This window comes from Lynx canadensis, chromosome E2, assembly GCF_007474595.2.
Source record: "Lynx canadensis isolate LIC74 chromosome E2, mLynCan4.pri.v2, whole genome shotgun sequence".
Lineage (NCBI taxonomy): Eukaryota > Metazoa > Chordata > Mammalia > Carnivora > Felidae > Lynx > Lynx canadensis.
This window is the reverse complement of record NC_044317.1, coordinates 19,017,386-19,041,412: the sequence shown is the minus strand read 5'-3', so window position 1 is coordinate 19,041,412 and position 24,027 is coordinate 19,017,386. Positions and strand designations below refer to the sequence as shown.

General features: G+C 54.2%; 3 protein-coding genes across 10 annotated transcripts; 2 read left to right on the top strand and 1 right to left on the bottom strand.

Moving 5' to 3' along the window:
- The first annotated feature begins 48 nt into the window (after positions 1–48).
- On the top strand, positions 49–4,770 carry ELMO3 (engulfment and cell motility 3). 7 transcript variants are annotated; one of them, XM_030298087.1, is made up of 20 exons: positions 49–457; positions 589–629; positions 730–802; positions 1,012–1,062; positions 1,250–1,419; positions 1,505–1,604; positions 1,697–1,848; positions 1,939–2,017; positions 2,146–2,196; positions 2,285–2,407; positions 2,504–2,635; positions 2,738–2,839; positions 2,942–3,050; positions 3,158–3,294; positions 3,390–3,553; positions 3,663–3,775; positions 3,880–3,984; positions 4,085–4,167; positions 4,259–4,345; positions 4,434–4,770. In XM_030298087.1, the coding sequence occupies exons 1-20, from the start codon at positions 380–382 to the stop codon at positions 4,644–4,646; spliced, it is 2,163 nt and encodes a 720-aa protein (XP_030153947.1). In that variant the 5' UTR covers positions 49–379; the 3' UTR covers positions 4,647–4,770. The 7 variants fall into 7 exon arrangements, 6 of the variants coding, with proteins under 6 accessions (XP_030153947.1, XP_032447217.1, XP_030153944.1 ...); XR_003965133.1 differs by lacking the exon at positions 4,434–4,770 and having other exon boundaries at positions 4,071–4,167; XM_032591326.1 differs by lacking the exon at positions 1,012–1,062.
- Positions 4,771–6,889: 2,119 nt separating this feature from the next.
- On the bottom strand, positions 6,890–22,125 carry LRRC29 (leucine rich repeat containing 29). The gene is made up of 8 exons (XM_030297215.1): positions 21,768–22,125; positions 18,448–18,549; positions 11,319–11,492; positions 9,675–10,667; positions 8,329–8,544; positions 8,050–8,190; positions 7,634–7,851; positions 6,890–7,544 (listed from the first exon to the last, which is right to left on the bottom strand). Exons 1-8 carry the CDS (start codon positions 22,017–22,019, stop codon positions 7,376–7,378), a joined length of 2,265 nt encoding a protein of 754 aa, XP_030153075.1. The 5' UTR covers positions 22,020–22,125; the 3' UTR covers positions 6,890–7,375.
- On the top strand, positions 21,818–24,011 carry TMEM208 (transmembrane protein 208). 2 transcript variants are annotated; one of them, XM_030297217.2, is made up of 6 exons: positions 21,818–21,940; positions 22,569–22,664; positions 23,128–23,187; positions 23,266–23,402; positions 23,568–23,652; positions 23,752–24,011. In XM_030297217.2, exons 1-6 carry the CDS (start codon positions 21,935–21,937, stop codon positions 23,887–23,889), a joined length of 522 nt encoding a protein of 173 aa, XP_030153077.1. In that variant the 5' UTR covers positions 21,818–21,934; the 3' UTR covers positions 23,890–24,011. The 2 variants fall into 2 exon arrangements, with proteins under 2 accessions (XP_030153077.1, XP_030153076.1); XM_030297216.1 differs by having other exon boundaries at positions 21,855–21,940; positions 23,550–23,652.
- The last annotated feature ends 16 nt before the right edge of the window (positions 24,012–24,027 follow it).

Genomic DNA, 24,027 nt, shown 5'->3' with positions numbered 1-24,027 from the left:
CTGGTTCTTTCTGGGCCCCTCCCTGGAATTCTGCTGGATAGGTGGTGGGACCGGGTGGGTCACCTTGCCGGAAAGGGAGGTGTGGCTGCTCTGGCAACCCATCCTCCCCGCCCCCACCTGCCGCACCTTGGGGCGGGGCGGGGCCGCCTCTTGGGGCGGGGCAGGCGCCTACCCCCGGGACTCCAACCCGGAACTAGTCTGGCTCCCTTGGGAAGGCCGCGGCGCTTGGCCTGGAGCGAGCCTGACCGTTGAGTGCGGGCCACGGGGTCCAGGCCTTGGACAGGGAGACGCCCTCGTTCTCGGAGGCACCAGACCAGGCACGCCCTCGGCCGGAGGTTGGACAGTCTGGAAACTACAGGCGTCCCCGCCCAGCCGGACCATGGCGCCCCCGAGGAACGTGGTGAAGATCGCGGTCCAGATGCGTGACGCCATCCCGCAACTCATCCGGCTGGACCAGGTCACTAGGCCTGTCTGGCCTCCATTCACCCCACCACTCACCTCTGGGCCGCCCCCCTTCCCCTCGGAACTCCCAGGTTCCTTCCCAACTCCTCCCCACACCTGCCCCATAAGTGACCTCTTCACTTGCAGGCAAAGCCTCTGGCTGCTGTGCTGAAGGAGGTGTGCGACGCGTAAGTGCAGGCTAGCCAGGCGGGGGAGGGGATTGGGAGATGGGAGGGCAGAAGGGAGGGGCGCCCCCTACCTGCCTCACTGAGTCTCTGCTGCCCGCAGGTGGAGCTTGGTTCACTCTGAACGCTATGCCCTGCAGTTTGCTGATGGACATAGGAAATACATCACTGAGAACGTGAGTCTTCCACTCCCCGCCAGGCCCATATTCCACTGTGTGACATCCCCACCCCCTGCAAGCACACCTGGTCTTGATTACTCAGACTCATCCCACTGTCTGGAATGTGATCTTTTCCTGACTCCCAAACCCTCCCTCACCGAGAACCCCAATTGACCAGTCCTCAGAGCCCTTTTTGACTTCTCTCCCTTTCTTTCCATCTTCTCCAGAACCGTACAGAGATCAAGAATGGCAGCATCCTGTGCCTCAGCACTGCCCCAGTAATGCCCTTACTGATCCCACCCTCTTTTCCTGCTCTTCTTCTATGCCTCCTTCCTGCCCACCTTCCTCTCTGCCCCAGATCTGGAGGCCGGGACTCCAACTCCGCAGTGCCCCACCTAGTGGACATCTGAGTCCCCACACCTCAGTTCTTCTACCCAACCTCCTCACCTCTCCCACCCCTGCCAGGACCTTGAGGCTGAGCGACTGTTGGGTGGGCTGCAGTGTGGGAGCCGTGAAAGGCGCCGGGAAACTCTGCAGCACCTCGTCTTGCTGGCCCCAGACATGACCTTTGCCCAGGAGGTCATCAGCCGTGATGGGCTTCAGAGACTAGGCACCATCATTGAGGATGGAGATGAGTGAGCACAGGACTGTGGTGGGTGGTGGACATGGTGGGGCTGGGGGTCCTGGTCTGGTCCTGCTCAGCCCCATATGTCCCCCCAGCTTAGGGGAATTGCTGGCCCTTGCACTGAGGGCCTTCTTGGAGCTCATGGAACATGGCATGGTGTCTTGGGAGACGCTCAGCATCCCTTTTGTTAGGAAGGTGGGTTGCCTCTTCTAGGGGCAGCAGGGGTGGGGTCAGGATCTGGCCTTCCATGGTGGTGAAATGCTAACAATCCCCTTCCCCTGTTACAGGTGGTATGCTATGTGAACATGAACTTGATGGATGCAACTGTGCAGCCCCTGGCTCTCAGGCTGTTGGAGAGTGTGACTTTGAGCAGCCCTGCCCTGGGCCAGCTGGTCAAAAGTGAGGTGCCACTGGATAGGCTGCTGGTACACCTACAGGTGTAAGTGTCTGGGGGTGGGGATGGAATACAGATGAGGGGTGTGGACCGAGACCCTGGAGAGCCAGCTGAGCCCTCCTTTTCTTGCCCCAGGATGAACCAGCAGCTACAAACCAAGGCTATGGCCTTGCTGACAGCCTTGCTGCAGGGGGCCAGCTCTACTGAACGCAAGGTGAGTGTCCCATCTGGTGGCTGGCTGTGGGGGCAGGAGCTGTTGGGTACTGTGCTCTATCCTGGGACTGCAGGGTGGGTGCTCATGGTGGGGCTAAATCATCTAAGTCCCTTTCCCACCCAACTCAGCACATGCTTGACTACCTGTGGCAGAGAAACCTTCGCCAGTTCATCTATAAGGTAGGAAGGACTGGGCTAGGCAGACCCCTCCCCACTTTCCCTCTCCCAGTAAGCCGACACTCACACCCGTGGGCTGGCTGTTCTGCAGAACATCATCCACAGTGCAGCACCGCTGGGCGATGAGATGGCTCATCATTTGTACGTACTGCAGGCCCTTATGTTGGGGCTGCTGGAGCCACGTATGCGGTCACCACTGGACCCCTACAGCCAGGTGGGTGCTTTTGGAGTGCACAAGGCTGGGGCCAGCTAGAGAATGGCCTTGAATCTATGATCCTGATACTCCCTTATTCCACAACAATGACCCCAGGAACAGCGGGAGCAGCTGCAGGCCCTGCGCCAGGCTGCCTTTGATCCTGAAGGGGAGTCTTTGGGCACCGGGCTGAGTGCTGACCGTCGCCGTTCCCTCTGTGCCCGCGAGTTTCGAAAACTGGGCTTCTCCGTGAGCAACCCCTCCCTAGCTCCCCACCCCTGCCTCAACCCAGGGCTGCTCTGTTCCAGAGGCCTGGAGTCCTTACTGAGCTACCTGTCCCTCTTTCCCCAGAACAGCAACCCTGCACAGGATCTAGAGCGAGTGCCCCCCGGCCTGTTGGCCCTGGACAACATGCTTTACTTCTCCAGACATGCACCTAGTGCTTACAGCCGGGTCAGTGATAGGGTGGAAGGGATACAGTAGGATGCCACCTAAGCAGAGTCTGTATTGCCTTAGCTGCGACTTCTATCCCATTCTCTGTTTCCACTACCCCAGTTTGTGTTGGAGAACAGCAGCCGTGAGGACAAGCATGAGTGCCCCTTTGCCCGGAGCAGCATCCAGCTGACTGTGCTGCTGTGTGAGCTGCTCCGCATTGGGGAGCCCTGTGAGTGGACTGGGCACAGCGTGTCCAGGAACGGGGGACGGAAGGGCAGAGAGGGCCAGGGGCTGCACACACTTTCTCCCTGAGCCCCTCCTGCCCCCCTGCTCCAGGCTCCGAAACAGCCCAGGATTTTTCACCCATGTTCTTCAGCCAAGACCAGAGTTTCCATGAGCTCTTCTGTGTGAGCATCCAGCTGCTTAATAAGACCTGGAAGGAGATGCGGGCCACCCAGGAGGACTTTGACAAGGTGGGTGGGGTGGAAGCTAGGAGACCTGAGCCAGGGCAGGGGCTCTTCTGAGTAGGGGTCCAGAGCATAGTACTGAGCTGAATTGGTGACTCCAGGTCATGCAAGTGGTGCGGGAGCAGCTGGCCCGCACGCTGGCCTTGAAGCCCAGCTCCCTGGAGCTTTTCCGAACCAAGGTGAACGCGCTCCCCTACGGGGAGGTCCTGCGGCTGAGACAGACAGAGCGGCTGCATCAGGAGGGCACACTGGCCCCTCCCATACTGTGAGTAGATGGGAGTGGATCCCCGTCCTGGCTCCACCTTCCTTAGTGCCCATGGGCCTTGCCCCAGTCCCAGTCACCAAGCACCTCCTCCCCACCCCTGCCCCACCAGGGAGCTTCGGGAGAAGCTGAAGCCGGAACTCATGGGCCTGATCCGCCAGCAGCGTTTGCTCCGCCTCTGCGAGGGGACACTCTTCCGCAAGATCAGCAGCCGGCGACGCCAGGGTGGTTGAGGGGAGGGTGGGCAGAGAGTGGCTGGGTGGCTGGGTGGCTGGGTTGGGGTCAGGGCCCCTCTTGTCACTCCTTCCATCTTCTCTTTCTACCCACAGACAAGTTGTGGTTCTGCTGCCTGTCCCCTAACCACAAGGTGCTGCAGTATGGGGACGTGGAGGAGGGTTCCAGCCCACCCACCCCTGAGAGCCTACCTGAGCAGCGTAAGAATGGGGCAAGGGTCAGGATCAGCCACCTGCTCTCCCCAGACCATGTCGCAGGACCACCTGGGTCCCAGTGATCAGCCTAGCCTTCTTCCTGCAGTCCCTGTGGCTGATATCAAGGCAGTGCTAACAGGCAAAGACTGCCCCCACGTCCGGGAGAAAGGCTCAGGGAAGCAGAACAAGGTGAGTGTAGTGGAAGACAGGGGCTCCTTCCCACCCACATCTGCCCTGCCCTGTTCCCTGCTCAGTGCTCTCAGCTCCCTGGCTTCCCCAGGATCTCTATGAGTTAGCCTTCTCAGTCAGCTATGACCATGGGGAGGAGGAGGCATACCTCAACTTCATCGCCCCATCCAAACGGGAGGTAAGTGTCTGGGCCAGGCTGAGCTGACTTGGGCAGATGGGCCGGGGAAGAGATGGGCAGGCCCTCATGGAGCTGGCCCTGTCCCCAGTTCCACCTGTGGACAGATGGGCTGAGCGCCCTGCTGGGAAGTCCCATGGGTAGTGAGCAGACTCGGCTGGACCTGGAACAGCTGTTGACGATGGAGACCAAGCTGCGGTTGTTGGAGCTGGAGAATGTGCCCATTCCTGAGCAGCCACCTCCCATCCCCCCGCCCCCCACCAATTTCAACTTCTGCTATGACTGCAGCATCCCTGAACCTTGACAGTGAGGTTGGCCGTGGGCCACAGCTGCTGGCACTGCGGCAACCATGAAGAGTGGAGGGTGGAAAAGCCCAGATATCCGGACAAACAGAGGCTGCAGCAGAAATAAAGTCTGCTTGGCTCTTATGTATGTGTCGAGCCAGTTCTGAACCTGTGGGCCAAGCCTGCCTTCAAGCTTAGCTGGCAAATGAGATGGGGCATCAGGTCAAGGTCACTGCTTGGGGCCACAAACCTGGGGAGCCGTAGCTGAGGGTATTCTGCAGGAGGCTGGAGACAAGCTGGACCTATTGTCCTTCCACAAGATGAGTCCTCAGCCTTCCTGAGTGCTGGGCCTGCAGAGAGGGATGGCCTATGGTCTGGGGGGTCAGTTGAGGGACCTGTGGCAAGGCAGAAGGTGTTGTCCTAAGTGGATGCCTTCCTGGGCAACATGAGCAGGGGCCTAGTCTGAAAGCCATGTTTCTAAAAGGCTCCTAACAGTTTGAACTCAGTCCTCAGCCCTGGTTGGCCCTGCTCTTTGTCCTTTTCGAGGCCCTCTGGTGAGAGGCATGAAGGAATAGATGTGAAGCTGGGTCTGCTTTGTGCTGAAGGGCAAACTCAAGATTTCAAACCTGTCCCCTGGTGGTGGAAGGATGTGTTGATTCTGATGAGGGAATTCAGTGCAAGCCTTGCATTCTGATTCAAATCCACTGCAGCAGCAGGGTGTGGTGGTGGCCACGGACAGGCAAGACCACTGGGGACAGAAAGTGGTGAGGGGTATTGGGCCCAGCTGGAGGTCAATCTCAGAGGCTAGCACACCAAGCCACAGGGCAGGCTGAAAGCTGCCACCACTCTGACCTTCTCTGTGCCTCTCACTACCGCTATTTCTCAACACCATCTCAGTACCTTTTTAACAGTATTGACCATCAACATGTTACCTTGAAAACTGATGAAATGGCATCTCTTTGGAGAATGTGCTGGGAGAGCACCTGCTTCTGACTCAGGCCTCCAGGGCCCAACATGCCCACTCCTACATTCAGAGACTTCCCACCACAGTTGGAATAGTTCAACTTGCTATTGAGTTCAAAATGGAAATTGAGGTCAGGATCCCAGATGCAGTTAAGCCTTCTAATAGCATCAGTTCCTCCTCCCCAATGTCTCCACTCCTTTGTCCAGGCCACCAACATCTTGGCAAGAATCTCCTGACTTCCTGCCTTGCTCCTCTGGTCCTCAATACCCCAAGTCTTTCTCAAACATGAAGTTGATCTGATTATACACTCACATGCACACTACCCCCAACCTGTATTTTTCAGTGCCTCCCTGTTGTCCATGGGATGATGGTCACAGTTTCCCAACTGAGCAGAGTTGAGCTAAGATGGGCTGCAGACACGTGGTTTATGCCATCTAATAAAAGGCCTGTGGCTTGCAGAGTTCTCTGTGCTTGATCCAAGCTGGCATCCTCCCTACATCCTGTGAGACCCGCCCTTTCCTCCCCAGTGCCAGCTCTGGCCTGCACTGTGCATTTCCCTGGTCCTTTCTGATTGCCCTCTTCCTTCCCTTCTCGCTTTTCACTGCCTTGAGTCTTTCCTTGATCTCCCAGGGTATGTTCATTGCTCCCCTGGGCTCCCAGTTCCAGGTGCTTCTCTATTTATGCATGCCCTGCACACTGGACTGTCCCTGTCTGTTGGCTAATTTGCCTCCCCCAGTGACCGGGGCGCTGGGAAAGCTTTGGCACCTCTGAATCCCCACATAAAGTACAGTGCTGCAGGCACTCAGGCAGCCATGCTAGCTGTTCCTAGAACTGATGGATAGATGGACAAAGTGTGGGTGGACACATGAAGGGCCAAGTGGCTTCTCAGAGCTGCTGTTGAGAAGTCACTGGCACTGTTTAGGAGGTTGGACTAGATGCCCTCTAATGACCCTTCCAAGCCAGAGATCCTGTCCTCTCTCTTTTTTTCTTTCTGAAGACCACTGCATCCTTAATCATTGTGCTCCTCGGGTCTGTCTGGGATGTGCCTTTCCTGCAAGACATGCTTGGAGGCTCATGCTGGGAGAGGCCTCCAGGCTTCTAGTCTCCAACCATGTTGGGGAAGAAGTTAGGACTTGCTGGTGGTGCCTGTGGTGCTTTAGGTCAGGTGTAAGGAAGAAATTGTCTATGTGCCTCTGGTGTTTTGTCCACGTTGTCCCTGGGCTAGGCTGGGCTGCTTCAACTGAGGTAGGGAGGGGAGGGAGCCCTTTAGCCTGAGAACTTCAGACAAGGAGGTAAGATCTGGAATTTTTAATCTTGTTTGAGTTTACAACAAAGTCTGTGGCTTGGCTGCTAAAACTCCGTGCTGGTAAGGGCTGGGAGAGCTCCTTATAGGGAACAAGGTGAGGCACAGGCCTTAGGTGTGAGAAGTGGGCAGGGCAAGTGGCACAAGGTCGGCTCCTCCCCAACATCAGAGGCATCCCACCTGTGGGCCTGGCCTCCGGACCTAGGCCTGGTCAGGAGAGCAGGAGCTGGCATTTCTATGGGCCTGTGGCAGCAGCCTATAGCTGGAAGAGGTGCTTGCTGGGCTGTAGGGCAGACTGGAGCAGGAAGCCCCTTGTGCTGCCCCGGATTAGTTCTATCCCCAGTCCTAGAAAAGGAGTTTGTAGCTTGGGGTATGTGGCAGAGGAGGGTAGGAGGCATTCGGTCAAACTCCAGGTCAAGAGGTCAGGGCTGGGGACTCAGGGCAATGGAGGCTGGGCCAAAGGGTTGGTTACTGACCTGCCCCTAGAGCGTCAAGGTCAGGTCAGCCCCTCCCACGAAGCGGGACTGGATGCAGGCCACCTGAGGCAGTTGGGCTTGGAAGTGCCTGATGGCAGCCATGCTGATACCAGGGCACATGGACACATCTAACATCCGGAGCTGCTTGCACGCCTGCCCAATGGTATCCAGAGTTCTGTGGGGACGCCTCCAGTGAGTGCCTGACCTGGCATGGGGACCCAGCCCAGCCCCTGTACTGACTTGTGGCATCATCAGACAACTCACTGCTCTGTGAGCTGACTGCAGCTGGATAGGTTGAGGTGCCGCAGCCTCGGCCAGGAGCTGGCTGCCTGGGCCCAGCCCTCATCACTGAGGAGGCTGCAGTGACTCAGCACCAAGTGCTCCAGGCTGGGGCAGCCCTTGGCCACAGCCACCAAACCCTTGTCTGTGAGTGCTGGCAACAGGCTCAGTGACAGTTGCCTCAGCTGGGGGAACCGGAGCACCTGCAAGGATGGGGTGAGGAGTGGGAGGGTATGATAGGGCACTGGAGCCAGGGCTCTTCCAGGTTCCCCCACCCCCAGCCAGAGGTAGCAGAAGCCAAAGAGAATGGAACTTCTTCCAAGCAAAGAGTGGGTTGGCCTGGGCCTGGGTCTAGTGCCAGGATCATCAGCCTATCCACACCTCCAGTCCCAATCCCACACCTTGGCCAAACTGGCATCAGTTAGCTTGCTGCAGGCTGTGAGGTCCAACTCCTGCAAGGCCCGCAGCATGAGCAGGGAAGGGCCCTGTGGCTGGGGAGGCTCCTTGGGGCCTGAGGCCTGATGCTCCAACTCTTGATGTAGCTGTGGGAAGAGGCTCCTGCTTCTCAGGTTCCTCCTGAGTTTGGCCCTCAAATGGTCCTAGAGAGACATTCAGGAGGGGCGGGGGGTGGGGGTGGGTAGCTGAATCCAGGGACCGCCCCCGCCTTCCATGACCTGCACCTGGGGCTCCTGTGTAGGCTCTTCACTTGGTTCCCCCAGCCCCAGAAGTCCCCAGTCTTGGAGCTCCTTACACCAGGCCAGGCGCAGGACTGAGAGGTGGGTTAGGTAGGCACAGATGGCCTGCAGGGTCCTGTTGGTGAGGGCCACACAGGAAGATAAGTCTAGCACCCTGAGGCTTGGGCTCAGCACTGAGATCAGGGAGAGCACTGAGGCATCCTAGGAGGGAAGTGGAGAAAGGAGAGAGCAATGAGCAGGTGACTTCTGCAAGGGTCCCTATGCAGGTTCTACTCAAGATTCCAGCCCCACAGGCAACAGAGAGGTACCAGTGGGTCCATAGAGGGAAGCAACAATGTTCCTGTGTTGGTGAAAGGTAGGGACACCAGGAGGAGTTTGCTGGAGGACAAAGGCCTAGATTGTCTGGGGCAGGAAGGATGCAGGTGGAAGTTTCTAAAGTATCTGCCCTGCCTGTACTCCAGGCCCCTCCTGAAGGTGTGGGCTGAGGCAGCCCTCTGACCACAGCTTATTGGACCCTCATTGGACATCTGACCCTAGCTGAGCCAGTCAGGTATGCTCCCTCTAGAATGTGAAGCAGAACTCTGAGGTCACTGTGGGGGTAGGGCTGCCACCTGCCAGAAGCAGGAGCTAAGGGCAGAGTAGAGGAAGCTGGTTTGTAAAGAGATGCAGAGATACGTGGGAGAGCTGATAAAGAGACACATGGCGGTAACAGGAAGACAGAGTGGGGCAGGGCAAGAGAAGCACTTGTGGGGGAAAGGAGACGGTGTTCAGGTTGGAATGCCCTGGGTACATTGACAGTTTGAAGGAATGATCCACTAAAGAGGGAGAGGCTGATACTGCCAAGTTAGGGATGCCACCCAGAGGGACAGGGCTGAGTCCTAATGAACTGGCTGCAGCCAAGAAATGACCCTGTGACACATCATATTACCTCTGTCAGGCCCTGCCTGAGCAACCTCCCTGTGTAGCCTCGGTGCCCATTCCCTGCAGACCCCTTCTTTCATCTTTCCTGCCTCCAGAACGAACACCTGCACTCAGTACCCCTACCCAGACTGCCCGGGTCACCGAGCACTTTGCATACAAGGTGTGTGCCACCTTGTGGGCTGGGCCAGCCTGGTGTCCTGGACCTCCCTCCATGCAGGCACATGGTAGGGGCTGAGCAGGGGAGTGCTGGCAGCAGCACTGTCTGTCCAGGCTCCTTTCCCCTTGTGTCCTAAGTTCTGTTGTCACTACTGTTCCTTGGACATAAACATTGGGCAGTTCCTCCCTGCTGCCACATGTGCAACTCCCCCAGCCACAGCCCTGGAGAGGAAGGAAGGAGATGGTGTGCTCACCTTGAGTGAGGCGCAGTAGGCCAGGCTGAGGGAGGCCAGTGGGGCTGGGGCTCTGTGCCCTGAACCCAGGGCCTGAGCCAGGCCCCACCCACTCACCAGGCAGCACTCTGCCAGGTCCAAGCTCTGCAGCTCCTGCAGGCCCCCCAGGGCCGTACATCCTGCGTCTGTCAGCCGCTGCAGCTTCCTCAGGCTGAGGCGCTGCAGGTGTCCCAGGCCCCAGCTTATGGCCACGAGTGCCCCGTCAGCCAGTCCTGAGCAGCCGCCGAGGTCCAGGGAGATCAGGCCCGATTGCAGGCGGCAAAGGGCAGCCACAGCCTCTGTGGAGAGGTCCTGGCAGCCATGCAGGCTCAGTTCCTGCAGCTGCAGCCCGGCCACCTGACCCAGAGCCTGCAGGGCCTCAGGGAGCAAGCCAGTGCCACTCAGGTCCAGGGCATGCAGCCTACCAGCCCTTTCCTTCACGAACCGCAGCAGGTTGTGGAAGGAGAGTTGGGAGGGGGAGGAGTCTTGGGGGCCAAGGGAGCCCCAGGCTGGGCCTAATTCAAAGGTGAGGTGACAGTAGGCCAAGGAGAGGCGCTCCAAGCTGGGGGCACAGCTGCTGAGCCGGTTGAAGCTGAGGTCGGTCAGGTCCCACAGGCCAGCCAAGTTGAGCTCACAGAGGCCACTCAACACCTGCTGGACCCGCTGTGCCGTCTCAGGCTGAGCTAGTAGCATGCCCGATGTGAAGAGGCTGTTGCAGCCACTGAGGTCAAGGATACGCAGGGCTGGGCAGCCTAGGATCAGGGCCACAAAGGCGGCCTCCGAGGGGCTGCCCCCACTGAGGCACAAGCTCTGCAGATGCGGGCCCAAGTGGTAGGCAACACACTCCAGCACCTCATGCGAAGCTGGTGAGTCATCCAGGTTGGTCAGGCTGATGCAGGTGATGCCCCTGAGGCCCAGGCTCTTGATGGCCGGGAGGGAGGCAGAGGACACAGGGATGTTGTACTGCACATTGGTCTAAGGGGCAGCAATAGGACTGGGGTTAGCCCTCTGGCTTCAGAGAGGGTTGGCCATCAGGTCTCTGAAGCCAGAGATCAGGGAAGGACCCTGTCACAATGGAGACCGCTGTGCTGTGCGGTGTCATGTGTGGTCGAAGGGGACAAGTCACTCTGGGGGTCAAAGGGGATGACTTGAGGGGAGGGCAGGAAGGTTAGTGATGGATGGGACTGGATGCCTACAGAGGGGTGGGGCATTGGCATGCTGGGGACAGGGGGCTGGGGGTGGCCTAGAGGAGAGCCAGTGAAGCCCCCAGGAGGCAGAAGGACAAAGTATGATAGATCCCAAACTTTGGGCCTTTCAGAAGGTGGCCCTGAGACCCACAGACTCAGGTCCTACTCCAGAGAGTCAGAGCTCAGCATTAGCTAAGCAACCAGCCTCCTTCACTTTCTCGAGCATATAAATAGCCCTCAGAACAGCCGAAGGCAGTAAGAAGCAAAGCAATTGTCACCACCACGCCCTGGGTGGCCCAGGTGCCAGAAGTCTAGGGCAGGCAGTGAGGCCTTGGTCCCCTGGTGGCTTCAGTATCTTAGCCACATGAATGTTTGCAAAAATGGGTTTTGTGTGTCAGCAAAAACGTGTGCATACATGTGTGCATATGTGTGTGCGCACCAACATGTGTGGGTCCTGCAGGTTCCAGAGTTCAAGATGTGCTTGAGATCCCCGGGGTTCATCTCTGGAGTGTCCATCTTCTTTGTCCAGGTAAGGAAGGAGAAGTCTCCTATTTCTGTGGTCAGAAGCTAAGAGAATGAATCTTGTGGTGCCAAGAAAGTGGGGCTGGCCCTGCTGTGGAGGAACAGGGGAGAGTGAAGAGTCCATGGCTGGTGTGGGGTGGAGCTCAGAGGCGAGCTCAGGGTTAAGTCAGGAGAACAGGCTGGCTTGCGTAGACATTTGGGGAGTCCCAGTTTTCACAGAAACTTCCCTGATTTTGTGCCAAAGGGAAGTTGGGACAGGTCTGTGAGGAACAGGTATGGGGGAGGTTTTTTCTACCTTTGATGGAAGCCCAGGGTGCAGGCAAGCAGTACTCAAAAGCTCTTGCTTTAATCCATCAACAGGATGGATGCAGGAAAGCAAGCTCTCTAAAAAACCTGTCCTGTAAGTTACTGCAAGAACAAGCGATGTTCCCCACTTCTACCCCACAGAACATCATCAAAAGGAAGTCAGAAAGGTAGAAATGACACATAATACACACTCCTACAAGACACTTATTACAGGATTCTCCCAGGAAGACACATGAAACTCATTCCCGGGTACAGAAACTAGGCTGGTTTCTGTCACAGAGAGAAACAGATACCTATGGCTGTCCTCATGGGAAGGAGTGTGTGGTGAGAAATGGGGGCCTGGGGCACCTGGCTGGCTCAATCGGCAGAGCACGTGACTCTGGATCTCAGGGTCATGAGTTCAAGCCCCACTTTGGGCATGGAGCCTAAAAGGAAGGGAAGGGAAGAAATGGGGGCCGGCTCCTGACTACTTCCACGGGAATCAGGGGTCAAACCGGGCTCCCTGTCCAGATCCCATTCCAGGAATGTAGGGATTGTGGGCCAGAGGATCACTTCCCACAGCCCCCTCTCGTGGACACTGGGAGACAATGGAGTAGTGGGAACCCCAAGGGCCTGCGTTCTTCTCTAAGATTTAAGGAGAGTGGGAAGATCCCACTGGGTGGGGAAGGTAATACAAAATGATGAAAAGAGCAGGGAGAAAAGGTTCTAGAAGAGAATGGTAAAGCAGACCTCCAGCCATTTGAAAGCCCTGCCTGACAGAGGAAGCATTCTGATGATGAAGAGTATGCCGTGGCTGCCAAGCGCAGAGCAGGGCTGGCTGCCGAGGCAGTACTACCTCCACCTTCACATCTTGTGCCCCCACCCTCCCACCCCCAGGGGCCTGCCGTAGTCCTTGTTTCTCTTGCTTCCTGAGCCTTGGCAGCCAGGAATGTTCTCATGTTCTTCCCTCTCCCACAACCTCCCTATGAACAGGCAGATGAACAGCTGAGGGGGGGCAATGGTAGTCAGCCTAGAGTCCAAGTCCAGGGTTGGTTGGTGGCAATAAAACCCATCAAATAAAGGCACAGGACCTGATGTAAAGCAGGTCTTAGCAGCTACTGGGAGGGGTGTGTGTGTGTGTGTGTGTGTGTGTGTGTGTTGAGATTTAAGACCGCCTCCTTGCTCCCCACTGTTTTTCTTGGTGGTGTGGGGGCAGCCTCTAAGCCATCACCCAGGTGGTCTGCCTTAGACTCAAAGTGCAGGTGCCCAGGAGCAGCCTTTTAGTGATATTTTTCATTTGTGGGGAGCAGAGCAGCAGACAGAAGAAGCAGGCTCCTGGATTCTGGTCTTTAGCCCCAGTGTAGGAAGGTACCCTTCCTAGGCCCTAGGAAGATGCTTCTAGAGGTCCAAAGGAGGACTGCAAGCATATCTGCTCTAGTTCCAGCTGCCTCATCCACAAAGGAGCCAACTAAGTCCCATGTCCTTTTTTCACAATGCTGGCATCTTAACAGTCAATGCCAAGTCATTTGGAAAATGCCCTAAATCTGCTAAAAGGGGCACATATCCCTTGACTGTGAGAGGCCAAGACTTCATTGTACCTAATGAAGCCCTGAGCTGAAACTGCAGGCTTGTGGGCAAGATTGGAAACCCATCTGATAGAGAAATGGCTCTCCCATCTGCTGGCATAGGGATCCCAAACGGCATGCTGTTCTCCAGAAGAAAGTGTATGCTCTGGCACCCAGGGGCTTTGGTCTATAGAGAGGAGCTAGACCTTGGGGGTCATTTCCAGAGGCTCCTGGGGGCCTTTATAAACACCCCAAGCAAGAGAAGGCAGTGGAGGGCAGAAGCTGAGCTGTCCTGAGTTCTTCACAGAGACCAACCCAGTGGCAGGCAACCAGGCTCTCACCGGAATGGGCAGATCCTGTGTTGGGGGGAGGGCAGGGGGGCACTGCCTTTGTCTATCTTCTTATTTGAGAAAAACTGGGATTAAGTGGGGGTAGGTCAGGGAGAATAACAAGTCATCAATCCAGCATCCTAGCTTGGTCTGGTGAGGCATGAATGAACCCCAGTCATGCTTTGGTGAACCAGTATCTTTGGTAGCACATACTAGCAGGGGGCGCTGCTTCCTTATCAACCTGCCCACATATGAGCCCTGGAAGATGGTTCCTGACGATGAATTCTGAAAATTGCTCTCTGGGACATGGTTGTGGTGGGATGTCAGCAGAACCCTAGATGCCATGTACCTGTGGCCTGGCCTTCCAGTGCTCCCAGCCCGGGTGGGGCTGAGTTTTGCAGAGCCACCAAATAGGTCTTTGTCAGTATCCCATCTAGGCCTCACAGTTAGCTGGAGGAGCCCCAGTGCTGAGATGGTGGATTCTACGGTCTCAAACTCTGCCCTGGCCTCTTTCTCCTCACTCCCTTATCCTATTCTAATCTATTCCTTCCTGACTGGCCACTTTTCTTCTCCTGCCCTCTCCTTATTTGCTGGACTCAAAGAACCTCTGCCCTGATTGCTTCTCCTTGGGGTCCTGTGGCCCTGCCTGCCATGCTGCCGTGCCCATTCTTCTTGCCCCCAGCCCTGCCAGGGACTATGAGACTGCTGCCTCCTCTGGGTCTATGCTGGGAGTACAGAATTCTGCCTGTGGAAGCCACAGTCTCCCCTCTTGCCTCCCCCACTGCCACCTCCTCCCCACCTTCTGGCTCTCTTCTCATCCCTCTCAAGGTTTCTCTCCATGCCCACCATTCTCTCCAGCCCCTGACACAAGTGCACCACCCTCCCCTCACTCCAACCTTCCCAGAGATGACCTGTTGTGTTTCAGAGAGAAGCCAAAGCCATCAGGTGGGAAGGCCCTCCCTTTGCCCTGTTCATATTCACCAGTTGTCAGGACCCATCCTAATCTCCTTCCCTCTCTTGCTCCTAATCCCCTTCTCTGGGCCTACTGGGCCTGCCCCACCTTCTTCCATAGTAACCCGCAGTCCACTGCCCCTTCCTCAGTTTACAAATGCCCCAGAGTCACAAAAAAGGCCTCCCTTGATCCTGCCTCCCTCTCCTCATTACTCTTGCTTCTCCCCTTTCCTCTGATGTCAGGTCTCTTGGAAGCATGTGGGCACACCTATACCTGAGCTAGCCGCCTTTTTACCCCTTGCCTCACCCACTTACCCCTCCCATCCAGCAAGGTCGTCAACACCTGGGGGCTCCTCTCAGACCTCCTACAAGTGTCCTTTCTGCCATGCCACCTGCTGTGGATGGCCAGTTTCCTCCATGCTATGTCCCACTGGGGGCTCTGTGGCTCTGCCTGCCTGGCTCTCCTCCTACTGTCTTCTCCTCCTACTGTCTAGCCTGTTTCCCATCAGCCTCTTTTGGGGTCACCAAAGAAGAGAGAGAGTGAGTTCCTCATGGTATGTTCCACCCCACCACACACACACACACGTACATGCACACACTCTCTGCTGTCCTCCCTGTGCGCCCTGGCAGACTGCACTTCATCCCAGTCCAACGACTTTATCTGCGGACCCTGGGAATTAGTTACCCGATGGAACTTGCCAGATACACAGGTGTAACATGACCACATCTGAATTCACTGTCTTATCCCCCACTGATGCCCCTTTTTCTTAACTCTTAGTGCCCTCTACCAAGTCACCCAAGTCAGAGATCTGGGAGCCATTCTAGACCCTTCTCTCACACTCCACATTTATGGTGACCAAAGTCCCTTCCATCTTATCTCTCTGACACACTGTACCATGCATGTCCCTCTGCTCCTGCCTCATAGCTTGTGCCCTAGATCAGGTTCCTGTATTGTCTCTCAGAAATACATTACAGCAGTTGTCCCCTTTTGAAGGTCCTGGCCCTCAGTCTTTCTGGCTCCATTCTAGTCTTGGTACTGTCACCAGGTGATCCTTATAAAAGGCAAATTGACTATGCTCTTCAGACCCCTTGAAGGTTCTCTACTCCATGCGACGGAGGCTGAGCTTCTCTGCCAGCACTGGAGCCCTGCCTACTTCTTTGCGCCCAGCTTTCCCACACCTGCCCCCGCTCCCCCTCCCTCCCGCCCCCAGCCCTGGCTCTGGGAATGGCACTTCTTATTGGTGCCTCATGGTGCCATGCCTCCACTTGGCTGCTTTTTCTGTTTGGTTGTAGTGATGAGTGTGAGGGTTGTCTCACCTCTCACCTACTCCTATTTGTCTATTTGGCAAATATTTATTCCCCTCTCTAGCCTCATCCCAGGCACGCCCTTCTCCATGAAGTCTTTTCTGAATCTTCTCTGATCCCCTGTGTCCCATACAAGACTCCAAATGCAGCACTACTACTACCTACCCACTCCTTTGGCTTGTGCTTACTACCAACTCACAAGTGCTGTGCCTCCCCCAGCCCTGCAGCCCCAGGGCCCAGCACAGGGCTAGGCACAGACAGGCAGCATCAGTATCTGAGTGAGTGAGGGCTCTCTGAGCAGCTCTGGTAACTCTCCCACTTCCTTCTGCCCTGGAAGATTCCAAGCCTTTGTGCTGAGGGCCCTGCCTCTACCTCTCTTTTTACTTCCCTATGACAATGTGGCCCCCAGATTCACCCAGCAAAGAGGCCACTAGCTTCAGAGGAGCTTCCTCAGCACTGCCACTTCCTGAGAAGCGACATCCTCCCCACCCTATCGAAGACCAGGCCTGTATCACCTCAGGTGGCATCCACCATTTCTCACCTCTCTTCTTCATTCATTCACATTCGCCCCTCCTTTATTACTCTCCGCAGCATAAGAACACATTTGAGACTTCTCCCAATGGAAACCCTTTTGTCAAGTCCCCTTAACCTCTCATCATTGCCCCATTTATTTCCTTCCTTTCGTGGGGAAATTTCTTGCAAAGGAGGTCAACTGTCTACACTGTCCTTATCTCATTCATTCCTCCACACACCTGGCTTTTCCTCCAGATGCCAAGTGTTGCTGAAGTCACTGGGGACCTCTCTGGACATTGGACATCACAGACACTATCTGCTCTTTATTTTCTGGACTCTTCATGGGATATGACACTGTTAGTCATCCACTCAACACTGTAAATGCTCTCCACTTATGACTTCTGCCCCCTCTTCTCACTGGAATCTCCTCTATGCCTCACTGGTGCCTCCTCCATACCATGCCCTTAGACTGGTGTACTCCCCCTGGGGATTCTGCGGCCTGCTCTTCCTATGGATCGTCATGTGCTCCCTGGGGCAAGTTACTTAGATCCATGTTTCAACCTCTACCCATTCTGTAATGATACCCAACTCTGTATTTATTACTGAGACATTTCTCTTGAACTCCTCATTCAGAAATTCAACAACCAACTGCATCTCACCATCTAGATGTCTCATACTTCAATTTTCCACAAGTCCAACTATCTTTACACACTAACTAAGCTCAATGATACAGGACAGATTACATGACAACAGACCCTATGTGTATACACACATTTAATGTGTGACAGAGGAGAAGTCCAACCCAGAAAGGAAGGGGAAGATTATATATAAATGGTATGAGGGCTATTTGAAAACTAATTAGTTTAGTTTCTTATCTGACAGCATAAATCAAAATAAATTTCGCCAATTAAAAAAATTACTATAAAAATTGAAACCATAAAATAGAAGAAAAAATTGTGTTGTGAACTTAAAACCTCTCTAAAAAATAGAGTCTAATAAAAAAAAGGAGAGAAATATGAGGTACATCAAATCACTGAGGAGGCAAGGGGTCTCCAAATTTAAAAAGCAAGAAAACAAAAGATGTTCAGGATCCACAACATAGAAATTTAACCTCTGTATCTCATAAATAAGCACATACCTACAAATCAAATTCAAAGGCAAATATGTTAGGAATATATTTCAATGAATATGTAAAAGATTAATCTCTTTAATATATAAAAGGTTCATACAAATGGATAAGGAAAATACTACGATGCTAATGATTAAATGGATAAAGAACGTGAATAAACAAGAGAAGGAAATAGAAATGGTCAGCTAATGAGAAAACTGTTCAACCTCAGGAATATTCAAAGAAGTCAAAATTAAAACAAACAAGGAGCTTTCACTGCTTGCCTTTCAAACTGTCACAGATGTCTGCATGCACTTCTGAGCTGGGCTGTCTCCCCACACCCCGACTCATCCTCTCCAGTCCACTCTGCACTGCAGAGATCTAAGACACATCACACCTTGTCACTCCCCTGCCTTAACATTCCTTTAAAGGCTCCGTGATGGTAATCAGGATGGAACCCCAGCAATAGTGCCAGTTTGCAGCCTGACCTCTCTTTAGCTTCATCTCCCACCACTTCTATCTAAGTTCTAGTCACATGGAACTTGTGTGGTCATATCCAGAACTGTTTCACACCTTGGCGCCTTCACCTGTGCTGTTACCAGTATGGAAGACCAACCTTCACCCTTATCCTATTCCATGAGGAAACTTTCCCTGATGCTGCTGCTCTCCTTTGGATGCCCTTCTTCCTGTTCTTGTTGCACCCTTCATTCCAATGTCATAGCACCCAACACACGACATCACGATCACTAACGTACTTGTCTTTCTCCTTCACTGGACTATGAGCTCCTCTGGGCAGGGGACTATGTCTTATTCATCTGTAAAGTCCCAGCACTGTACCCAGAGCCAAGTATGTATGAATGTAACATATGTGTGAACAAGTGTGCATGGATAGATGGATGGATGGATGGATGGATGATGTATGAGCAGGGCCACAAGCAAACTGAAGTGACAGACAACTGAGAATGGGCCAGATGAGGGTGGCCACCTTACCTCCCGAAGAGCATTCTGGGCTGCACAGTACCAAGCCCGACTCACGAGGGAGGCCTCTTTCTGATCTGACAGAGGCAGGAAGCTCAGAATATATGTGAGCATCTGAGGGAAAAAGACAGGACATTGGAAACTGTAAGAACTGGGGGCCTTTGGAACCTTCTCCACCTGGTAGAATAGTAGGTCTGAGGGGACTGGAATACTGGCTTCTAGTTCATCTTTAATCCTAAGCTTCATGGGATCTTCACTTCCCCTCTCCAGCCTCTAAGGATCTTTCCTGTGAACAAACCATTCCTGAGCCCCGCCTGGATGCAGGTTTGTACTGATTGATAAAAAGCAAACTTCCCACTCAGTTTGGTAAAAAAGAGCCTGGGCACTGGGACTAGATAAACCTAGTTCAATTGCTTATCTATCACCTGACCTCTCTGAGTCTTGCTTTCTAATCTATAAAATGGCAAATGTAGTGAGATCTAAATGGGTTATGGTGAGCATCAAGTAACGTAGTAAAGGGTCTGGCATAGGACCTCAGACACAGCAAGTCAGGTCTCCTCCTCTGATCTTCAGAAGCCACACCCCATCCACCTGCCATCACGGGTCAGGCTCTGGGTCTTCCCTCTTTCCCCATCTTCTCCACTGCCAACCTGCTTTCTCAGCTGGCTGTTAAGCTATGATCCCAGCAGGACCCAGCCCAGGTGCTCAGGCCGTCACTCCACACATGCTCTGTGAGCCTGGAAGCCCTATAAGGGACCGGGAATGGAGTCGCCTGTGAGGCCAGGAATGATCTAATATTAACTATTCTTTTCTTCTGGAATCTTCTCTCCTGGACCATTGTGACACTGTGTTTTCCAGGGCTCCACTCACCACTCCAATTGCCCTGTTTCCAGATTCTTCTGTGGCACCCAGGGTTCAGACCTGGGTCTTTCAATCTGAGGTTTATTTCCGAGGATAATAAATTTGTTTGCATGGCTTCAACAGTTACCTCTACAGGAATAACCAACAATTCAGTATCCCCCTATTGTCTCATCATTCATGTGCTGGTCCAGTGTTGCCAATTGTCCACAGGATCCTTCATCTAAATGTTTTACTATCACCTTTATCTCAACCAAAATTCATATTCTCAGTCTAAAGCATCCCTTATTCCCAACTTTCCAGTATCTGAACTTCAGTGCCAACAGTGCATCTCACCTGAAGATCTTGATACTTTGAACTCTTCATGCTCTTCTGTCCCTTGCTGTCAGATACAGGTGTACAGCACAAGCTTTAGGCCAGGCTAACTTAGACTCATTCAAATCCCCACTCTACTGCTTCTGAGCTCTGTGACTTATGTGGCCTCAGGCAAGGTAATTGACCTCTCTCAGCTTCAGTTTCCATACCATATACATATATACAGGTATATATACATATATTTAATAGATATAATGTGCTTGACAACTAGTAGATGTTCCATAAATGGTTGCTGGATTGCTGCTACTAATATTTTTACCACTGAAACTTTAGAACCTCAGCAGCCCAGATCTTCATTACCCCAGACGTGGGGCGCTTCTACAATCTCCCACCTGCCTCCAGGCTCATCCTTGCTAGTCATTCTGCACACTGCAACAAGGTTAACTTTCCTTAAAAAAAAAACAGCATTCAGTCTTAGGATATCCCTGATGAAAACCTGCAGGGTACCCTAATGCCCTGAGGACAAAATCTCCACTCTTGGGTCAGCACTGCCAGGCCCTATGCCTGACCGGATCCCTGATTCCAGAGCTTCCCCAGTTCAGTCTCCCCACTGTCCTATAAACATAGCATGCCTATTACTTTTTGCCTATGTGGGTCTCTTTCCTGGAATGCCCTTCCTTAACCTTGATCTCACCAGTGCATTCTAATCTCTTCTTCCTTTCTTTGATTCCTAGCACCAGAAGGTACTCAGCCAATACTTAACTGGATTGAACTAAAGATGGACAGTCCTATATCTCTATTTTCACCAAAGCCCTCTACCTCTATTTTCACCAAAGGTTTGCTAAGGGAAGGGATGGGGAGATAAAGCAGATCATTTTACCTGAGAGAAGTACTGGGGACTGGGGAGAACAGCCTTCTAGGCCAGGAAGGCTAGGCATGGGGAAGAGAACACTGATGAGATTGGGACTGACTAAGCCCCCAATCCCAGGGGAAGGCAGGGAAACCTATCTGAGCCAAGTTAAGACAGTGGCCATCCTGTCTTCTGGGGCTCAGCAACCAACCCAAAAAGCAAAGGGAGAGGGCAGTACACCTGTCCTCTCTGAGGGGAGGGAGCATGATTCTTTGAACTGAGAAGGGGGTAGCTTTTCTAGAGGGAAGAAGAGGCAGTGATAAGGATGAAGAGGCCATCCCATGAACCCCATCCTAAGGGGCTACTAGAGATAAAACTGGTCATTCCTAGGATCTATGGAGATGGAACAAACATCCTCTGGAGCCCAGGAGATAAAGGATGCCATGGCAGGGGAGTCAGCGGAGTGGGAGCTGTCTTATTCTTGCTAAGGAGAAGGACCACCGTTCCCGGGCCAATGAGTAAAGGGTGACTTGCCTCTCACGGACAGCAGGAGGGGGCTGCCAACTCTCAAGGCAAAAGGGATGGAGAGACCATCCCAAGAGACCACTGGCAACAAAACCTGTTCTCTGTCTCTGGCCAATGGCGACAGAGTGCTCTTGCTCCAGGCTAAGGAAAAGGCGCAAACATCCCATGGGGTGAAGGAGGTAGGGGCAGCCATCACTAGGGGCCTAGGGAGTGGGGAGCAGGCCTGTCTTCGGTGAAGTAATTCAGCGACTGTGCCTGGAATTGATTGAAGGGGGCAGTCTGCTTCCCACCGCCAGGGGGAGGGGCAAAGGGAATGAAGTGATCACCCCAAAGAGGCCAACGAGGATACGGCCGGTTACCCTTCGGGGACGATTGTATGAAACGGACATCTTCCAGAACTGAGGGGGAAGGGGCGGCCATCTCTAGAGAGGTGGGTAGGCTGAGACCCTGTCCTGATTGAGGTGACGAGGCAACCAAATCGTGGGGCCGATGGGGGTGGAGAGAATGGTTCCCCCAAGCTAAGGTGATAGGGTGGCCCAAAGGCGGGGCCGTTACCCATAGCCAGCAGATCCTGGGATCTCCCCGGCGGGTCGTTTCAGCCAGGCGGGCAGAGCCGGGCGAGCTGTCTGACAGCCCCTCCCCACAGCCCGGGACCCCGAGGGCGGAGCCTGTCCCAAGCTAAGCCTGAGGGCGGACTCCTCTCACCTCCTGGGGCAGCGACTCCGCCATCGCATCCCAGCCGCCACCGCCCCCGTGCAAGCCTTTCTGGGAAATGTAGTCTTACCGACTTTCGGGGGGAGGGTCTTGGGAAGGAAGTGGATCCCCCACTTCCGTCACAGTTGTGACGATTTGGGTCTGCACCGGAAGTGCCTGTGCTGCCGATGTGGTACCTTTTGACTGCGGTTTCGGTTGCTCTGCCTTGTTTTCCTTGCTGGGTGTTTGCGTCGCGCCATGGCGGTAAGGAGGGCGGGTAGGGCGGGGTTCGCAATGGCCGAACCTTCCCGGGGTCGGGAGACTGAAAACAGAGGAAGGACATCAAGGGAAGCGGGTCAGCCAGAGGGGGGCGCCGTGAGGTGGCCCTACCGTACTAGAGCTAGCGGGCGGAATGGAGCCGCGCACGACCATAGGAGAAGTGGTCCGGGAGGGGAGTGAGCGTCAGTACCAGGCTGTCCCAGACCTGGCCGGAGATCTTAGGGGCCTGAAAGGGGGTGGGCGTCAGCCAAGATCTGGACTACTCCAGCAAAGGCCGGAAGGGCGCACCATTCAGCGCCCCTCAGGAGTCCCCCTTGAAGGGGTTGGTCAGCCCAAAGCTGGACCAGGGGAACCAGGACATACCAGCCTAGTGTTGGAATTTTCCAGGGTGAGCAAGAGGCGATCGTAGCTAAGGGGCGCAGCACAGATGGTGTCAGCTCTAACCAGGATGGAATGGAGGAGGGGTGGACATCTTTAGGATTGTGCTAGATTGAGCACCATGGGGATCTGGGTTAGGTGCAGGAGTAATTCTGTAGCTAATCAGAGTGGTGGGCAGGGTGAGGAGGACCCTGGCTGAGGAGGGCTCTGACAGTATCTTACCATCCCTCTGCAGCCCAAGGGCAAAGTGGGCACGAGAGGGAAGAAGCAGATATTTGAAGAGAACAGAGAGACTCTGAAGTTCTATTTGCGGATCATACTGGGGGCAAATGTAAGTGCCTTCCTCCTTTCTTCTGTGCCCACCCAAGGTCCCATTGTCCTCATTTCTGGGTGTGTGTGTGTGAGTGAGTGAGTGAGTGGGTGGTATGTGACAGCCATGTGTAGTTTTCCAGAAGAAAACTACAATTAAAGAAAGGAGAATGGACCCTGGCACAAAGAAAGTGCTGAGTAGTCAAAACAAAACAAAACCAAAAAAACCAAATGAGGGTTTGAGTCTCAGATGAACTTGAGCCCATTCTTCTGATCCCAAATACACAGGGCCTTCTTTCCTGGACTGACACATCAGAGGGGAGCCGGGGTACTCAGGACACAGGGAACAGACCCCTTTCCCCCACAACCCTATGAGAAACAACTTGTCTCTTTCCACAGCCTAGCCTAACTTTTGGTCACAGTCTAGGGAGACCCGTGGTTTAGGGTAGGTTTTGATTCCAGCCTGACCATGTATCTGCTTACAGGCCATTTACTGTCTTGTGACCTTGGTGTTCTTCTACTCATCTGCCTCATTTTGGGCCTGGGTAAGTGTCCCCTTTCCTGGGGAGTGGGTGAGTGTGTAGGGTTAGTGGCTGGTCTTTGATACCATTCTTATTCTGCAGATGGCCCTGGGCTTTAGCCTGGCAGTATATGGGGCCAGCTACCACTCTATGAGCTCAATGGCACGGGCAGCCTTTTCTGAGGATGGGGCCCTGATGGATGGTGGAATGGACCTCAACATGGAGCAGGGCATGGCAGAGTGAGTGTCCCCCGCTGCCAGCCCAGGTGAGCGGCCCCAGGGCTGGGGTTTTGGGGCCCAGATAGCCCAAGACCCACAATTGCCCACAACTTGAAAGAGTAGAAGGGAGATGAACTGGGGCCCATCTCCTATTTTTGGCCCTTGCAGCCTCCTTTCTATTCACAGGCACCTTAAGGATGTGATTCTACTGACAGCCATCGTGCAAGTGCTCAGCTGCTTCTCCCTCTACATCTGGTCCTTCTGGCTTCTGGTGCGTGGGTTGTAGGGCTCCCAAGAAGAGACTGGGGCATCTAAACTTTCTATTCTTTCATTTCCTGCACCAGGCTTCAAGTTAACTTTTCTGTCCTAGGCTCCGGGCCGGGCCCTTTACCTTCTGTGGGTGAATGTGTTGGGCCCTTGGTTCACAGCAGACAGTGGCACCCCAGCACCAGAGCACAATGAGAAACGGCAACGCCGACAGGAGCGGCGGCAGATGAAGCGGTTATAGCCACTGACATTATGGCCACAGGCTGCACGGCCCCCATGCCAGGAGCAAGGAGGGCCTCGTCCAGGGCCCAAAAGCGGTCTGAGGTATAGGATTGTTAAATAAATGGCTCAGAATGTGGCTAATGGCTGTGTGGGTGAT